Below are 6,628 nucleotides of genomic sequence, written 5' to 3' on the forward strand. Positions count from 1 at the left end.
CCCAGCCAGGACATGGCTCATCATGTCTCACATTAAAGCAGGCCAACAACACTCCTCTCCCATCCCTGCTGTGGCACATCGCCCGCCTCTCACCTGGAACCACCGCCAGAGCGGGGCCATGCTCTGGGATTCACCTCCTTCAGCCAAACAGGAATGAAAGAGGAGAAATGGTTGTCACAGAAACAAGGCCTTAAGCTCACTGGAAGGAGGAATAGTTTCCACACACTGTGCTGCTTCAGCTTGACACCATGCTTTGTATTTTGGATAGGGAATTTGCCCTTTTTCCCCAAGCCACAATCCAGTTCTTTGTGACCACACAGAATTAACCTCATTTACTATTGTGGAACAAACTGACCAAACAGTTGGACTCCTGCACATGGTGCAAGCCCTGATTAATGTAAGACCTGAGATTAGAGCCGGTCTGATGTTCTTCACTCAAAAGAGAGGGTTGATGTGGCATTCAGAATGAGAAACTGCAGAACAGCTAAATCAGGAAATGCAATTATTGTAGAAAGCTCAGTCTTAACTTGGTGTTCTCCTCCATCAGCCTTACACTAATGGACTCTCTTCATGGAATTATAGACTATTCCTTACACCAAACCATATTTGCATACTTACACAACCATACTGCACCTCTAATTCACACCATCCTGTAGGATTAGTGCTGCTGCAAACTTAATTTATGTGGGTTTCATTCCAGGGTCATTCAGGACTTCAGTAAAGTTCCCAACTGCTGATGCCTAATTAACTTGAGTCAGAGCCATTGGAATGGCTCACTAGGAAAATCAACCCACTCACGGTCAACACAGCAGGAACAAAACTGACAAGTTGGTGGCAAGTGTGAGGGTCATCATAATAACAAAGGTAAAGTCTTGAAAACGGGCTATTTTAGGTTGATTGCAGGCCGAGGATTTTGTGTGAGAGCTCTCCAGCATGAGGACCAGGGTTTGCTCTGTGACACACCATGCAGGGACCGAGTGCAGTGGAGGAACCCCTCAGCCACCAGCCAGCTGGTCCCTGCTCTGTCCCTCTGACAGGGTGGCACTGGGGACCAGGAGCTTTGCAGCACATTTTAAACAGTTCCCAAGCAGACCTTTCCTCACATTGTTAATTGGCCTATTCCACTGATCCCACTGAAACCTGAACACACTTCCTGCGGTCACTCATGGAGGAATCTTCTGTCTGGAGTGTATGAGGAAATCATTATTACTTTTTACATATATCACTCAAAAATATTCCAAAGGCCAAAAGCTTGGCCTGGAGGTGCCCCCAAGGTAAAGAGCTTAGGTTTAAGGTGCCTCTGGCTGAGCTTTCATGTTAAAGACCCCTACAAAGCTAACCCTCTAGCTTAAGGGCACCTTTGAGCTAAGCTTTAATATCAGCTCTAACACAAGTGATTAAACATCCCGGCCTTCATGTCACCTCCACTGGAACCTCCAAAACGCTGGTCAAAGCCTGGTTACAAGCTGAGAAGACATGGAAAAACAGAAATCTGTAAAAGGTTTCAGAGAAAACAAACAGAGAGTTACCTCAGATCTACTGAAACACGGGTACTGCTCTGCTCTTTGGAGCATTTGTAAGCCAGGGAACTACTCATAAAAATGCTCTGGGAATTATCATAACTTCCAAACAGGAAAAGACACAGAAGCTACAGAAAAGGGAGGAGCTGCTCTGACTTATCAAGCAGCAGAGATCAGACTTCATCCGTGCCCTCCCTTGCCCTCCAGATGCAGTCTGTAATTTGGAAGCACACGTAATTCCTGAAGATTAAATGTAAATTCACTTTCTGTTTGAACTGCTGCAGGACAGACCTGGACTGCTGGTGGGAGGAGAGCTCTCCGTGGCCGGCCGAGCTCCCCGTGGGCTCACGGCTGGGGCAGCAGCAGTGGGCACCACGTGGGACGGGGCCAACAGCCCTGCTCGTCCTGGCGCCCCTCGGGACAACACCGGCGGCTGTGCCCTCCCTCGGGGGATGGCGGAGGTCGGGCACAAGGACCGTCTGTCCCCGGGGGCAGGGCAGAGCGGGGCTGCACCGCCGGCCCGTGCCCACCCTCGCCGCAGACAGTCCCTGCCCTGTGCCTCGGCCGCAGCTGCAGCCCCGGCGTGGTGCCAGCCGTTCTTCAGGGGCCTTGAAAGAAACACTCATTGTCAAATACATAATATTTACCCCAGTGATTTTTTTAAAAATCTATTTATTCAACTGTCTTTTCGAGCAGGATACAGCTCTTACCTGGGTTCTCCTCTTGGTTTTGCTATTGATTTAGCCTGGAACAGGGTTATTTAAACTCTCCAAACCTCAATTTCATCCCAAGTTTATTATATGCATTTGATAATGGGTCTAAGAAACAGTTCTGTTCAAGTTTCATTCTTTCTATATTGTTTGCAATAGATTGCATACTGATGTGACATTCTTTCTCTAACTCTTTTTTTTTCCCTCTCAGTAGTCTCATATGACCTCCCCTAAAACAGCAAGGTCTGCTTCTCCATTGACTTACTTATTCCAGTACAAAAATCCAGAAGTGACTTATTCAGGATATCTTAAGAGACTGTGCCTTTGGACAAAGTCAACATGAAAACAGAAAGAAATCTTCAGAGAAATTTTCAAAGAAAGAACTTCATAGTTAGTTATCCACTGGGATCATTATAGCTGCTTAGAACTTCAGAGAAACTTTAAAACAACAAAAAAAAAAGTCTATACTGCCTGCTTGCACTGAACTACTTCAGCTAATGTAATAACTTAGCCTGGAGTGTCATCACCTGCTGCCAAGTGCGCCCTGCTTGCCCCTTTCCTTCACATCCCTGCAGCGTTCGCCTGGATTTTCCTCTCGGGTCAGGTTGGTTCTTCAGCCATGCACACAGACTCATGGGTCTGCAGAAAGCTGGGTGACAGGGTGGTGGTTTTCCTCATTAACTAATTTTGTTTAGGGCAAATGTGGAAAGCCGCCGCGGTTCCACACGGGGAGCAGCCGTGCTGGGAATGTAGATCCCGTGGAGCTGTTCGGTGACTGCGGATGATCCGCAGACCCGTCCAGCAGCTCCCACACCGCGTCAGACGGGGATGAATCCGCAAGAACGGGCTCTCCGGTGGGAGAGTCCCACGGAAGTCTCGGCGAACACACCCCCGGTACTTTGCACTCCTACCTTGGAAACGCAAAGTTCAAACACTGCTGAGAACATTTCCCTTTTCCCAAATTGCTGCAAAGCTGTTTTCGCCAAGACCTGGAAACAGGCTCTGCTGCTGGAGGGAGAGGTCTCGGGTAACCGGAGGCGGGCAGAGCACGGCAGGATGGTTCCATTTCCTCGGGAATATCCGGATGCATTAAAGGCCACATCTACAAGCTACGCACAGCTGGAGCCGTGCGGCACCGTCACCGCAGCTCCCGCGTTCCCAGCGGTGCCCGCCGGGCCCCCGCGCCCCCCGCGCCCCCGCGTACCTTCCGCGTGGCAGCTGGCGGAGCGCAGCGCGCCGGGCGGCCGGAACAGGTACGGGAGGTACCGCGAGAAGCATTTCATCTTCCGCCCCGGACCGAGCTAAAACACCGAGCGATACCGGCGGGGAGGGCCGGTCCCCGGGCTGCCGGCCCGGCCCCGGCCCCGGCGGAGCGGAGCGCTCCGGCCCGGCCCCGCCGCCGCATCGGCTGCGGCGCGACCGGGAGCGCTGACTAAGCCCGTCCCGCCCGCGAACACACCCCCGGGGCCCGCAGGAGCCGCAGGGCCCCGGGCCGGGGCCGTCCCAGCCCGCCCCGCTCCGCCGCGGCCCCCCCCGGCCGGCGGGAGCCGAGCACCGGGAGCGCATCCCGGGGGAGACGGACGCGCGTCCCGAAACTGCCGCGCTCCCGGAACCGGAGCCGAATGAGCAGCCCCGAGGAGATTTCACCTCTTGGGTTTGCGGATTTCTACACTAGACTGCTAATTATCAATGTATCAAAATAGGGAAAGATCTCTAAAACTTGTTTCCTTTTGGCAGTAAGGAAATGTAGATCAAAGCACTGTGACACCACAACGGCAACCAGCAACATCATGTACTTCACGTTTAACACTGAAATCAGTGTTTGAGCAGCTGAAAGATGTCCCAGCCTCCCATGTATGCACAAGGGAGCTCATTCATCCCCACAGTTGCGTCGGTTAAAGGATCCATTACACCCGTGGTTTCATCGGGACAAGTACCATGGACTGTGGTGCCATTCTTCAAGTTAAGGAAAGCAACAAACAAGGAAAGAACAAAATTAGAAAGTTTGTGTAGATCTGTTCATGCAGCTTCACACGTGTGGAAAAGAGCAAGCAATTAGCATTGAATTAATGCAGAATTATTGGCAACATTTGAAGTATCATCTTATTTGAAAACCAGAATGACAGTCCATCCTGCTGAAGGAGGAAGGCTCTACTACATTCAAAGGTGCAGAACATTGTAAACATAACAGTAACATCTTTCACCTGACTGCACACAACTACATGCTTCCTAATTACTAATGAAATCACCTCATGCAAATTCAGGGTGCTTGGATGTTGCCAAGAGTTCTGAAGGTCAAAAATGTGCCACAAAGACTCACATAACAGTAACAAGTTATGGATGAACTTCTGATGACGGTGAGGTATCTGTGGTACCACATCTGTATACACCACATTCATGTGTGTGTATACATCTGTATACATGCACATTCAGATACAAACACAAACCAGCACAAGAACCAAAGCCCATCCCACATCTAACACTCTCCTAAGCTTCCTACTCAGTCATGGTGATATTATTTGTACCTGTTGGCCAGACTCAGCACACCAATGGTATCACCTTTTCACTACTGGTTTCACTGAATACAGTTTTTAAGTGTTATCCATCAGATAAAAATCAGAATTTACTCTTCTGTGAGCCCAGGTTACCTCAAGAAAAAAATCACAGGGGTTCCTTCCTGTCATCATGCCTCTGGATTCCTCCAGCACTGAGCCTCCAATGGTAAAAAAAGAAAGCTTATAATCCTCAGCTGGTTACATTAAGAAAAGAATAGTGAGCAAGAAGAGGCAGCCTTACATTTCATTAATCCTAAAGTAGCAAACAAGTGCTCCTGATCATTTACAAAGATCTGCAGATTCTACAGTAAAAGCTCAAAACACTTGCAAACAATTTGGAAAAAAAAGTAAAAAAATATTTTGGCTTTAATCACTGTGGTGGGATTTTTCTCTAGAGATTTAATAAATAATTAAATATTCTCCTGTGTGCCCCACTGCAGTCTCCAGTGGTTACAGAGTGAAAACCTCTTCTGCAAAAGCAGCATAACCAAACTGCCACTGAAGTGGGACAGGTGACAGTGCTCCAGGAAAAGCCACATTCCCACCAGAAGTCAGAACGCTGCTGTCAAAGGCCTGGGCTGACTCAGTCCTCTCAGACTTACAAGACTGTGCTTTTAAGGAAGTCATCACACTTCATGGATCACAACAAAGTAGAAGAAATTAATCTAATGGCCCATGATTCTGTAAATCTATGATTCTCCCTCAGTTCCAGAACTGATTCCAGTAAATGAGGTTATAGTGGGAGAGGGTCTTGCAATTCCCTGAAAAACTCTGTAAATAACAGCTGAAAACCAAAAGGAATTCTATTTCAAAGGGTATTGATATGATTAAGCCATAGTGCCTTCAAAATAAATTCCTGGTTCAGCAGCTACTTTGAGAGACCCATTTCTTTCAGATGCACAAACACATAAGGAGGGCAGAAACCAAGGAGTGTAACCGAGCTCTGTGCCAGCAGCTCCCAACGACATGGAACAACCTCCCTGCACACCAGCCAGGCGAGATGTACACGACAAGTTATTTTTGATCGCAGCAGCAAAAGGAAAAATAAACTTACCTTCTGTCACCCCAACGTCTATGGTTCCTTTTACTTGACTGAAGCACCACAGCACATCCTGCATGAGGCTTCCAAATCCTGCCAGGAAAACACACGCAGAAAGAAGGTATGATCACACTGGTGCTTCACCTGTCCTTTTCTAAACAAACACACACACGTGCTCGGACAAATATCTGCAATCCCTGCATGAAGATAAGTATCTGCTCACCTGGTATCATTCTCCCATGCAAAGTGCAAAGCTAACACTGCGAAGCTGAGAGCATCGTGCCCGCGTTATGAATCGCCCGTCTGTTCTCTCTGTGCCAGGGCAGGGCTGTTGGGAAACGGAGCCATCGGAGTCAGTCCCCTCCACATCACTGGCAGCAGCACAGCAGTCAGGAGGCCCTGTAGTCATGGTCTTTGTCACAGCCTCTCTCCATCTGAATACTAATGTCCCCAGTCATTCCCAGCACTGTTAAAGAGGGAGTGAAACAGAGGGGGAAAAAGAACTACTCCTACTACCATAAGACATTTTTTTCCCCATTTGTGGTCAGTGTAGTTGTGAACTGCTTGGCAGTGAATCCAAGCAGCATGGAGCTGCTTTACAGCACATCATAATACTGTAAATCAAAATCTGCCTGGAATCACAAGTGTCCTGTAGCTGCTTAAAAAAATTACTACAGGCATTTCTATTGCAAGGCCTATTATTAAGCTGTAGAGCTCTCACTTATGCTTGCTGTTGCAGCAATACTGTGTTAAGACTCTCTGAGAGAAATTAGGATTTTATCTACTGTTGCTCCTTGTTTTCTT

General features: G+C 48.4%; 1 protein-coding gene across 2 annotated transcripts in view; it reads right to left on the reverse strand.

Moving 5' to 3' along the window:
* Positions 1-6,072, reverse strand: part of PPP2R2B (protein phosphatase 2 regulatory subunit Bbeta) — a 67,216-nt gene extending 61,144 nt beyond the window's left edge. The window contains exons 1-2 of one of the 2 annotated variants that reach the window (XM_027718763.2): positions 6,048-6,072; positions 5,840-5,917 (exon numbers count right to left, since the gene is read on the reverse strand). In XM_027718763.2, the coding sequence (XP_027574564.1) occupies positions 5,840-5,917; positions 6,048-6,057 (88 nt within the window). In that variant the 5' untranslated portion in view covers positions 6,058-6,072. Of the gene's footprint in view, positions 1-3,434; positions 3,533-5,839; positions 5,918-6,047 lie in introns of those variants that run through there. The other variant, XM_039385249.1, reaches the window with a different exon arrangement.
* Positions 6,073-6,628: the final 556 nt, after the last annotated feature.

The sequence above is a fragment of the Pipra filicauda genome, unplaced genomic scaffold (assembly GCF_003945595.2).
Source record: "Pipra filicauda isolate LSUMZ 115617 unplaced genomic scaffold, ASM394559v2 scaffold3_size10097308_pilon, whole genome shotgun sequence".
In the NCBI taxonomy this organism is placed as follows: domain Eukaryota; kingdom Metazoa; phylum Chordata; class Aves; order Passeriformes; family Pipridae; genus Pipra; species Pipra filicauda.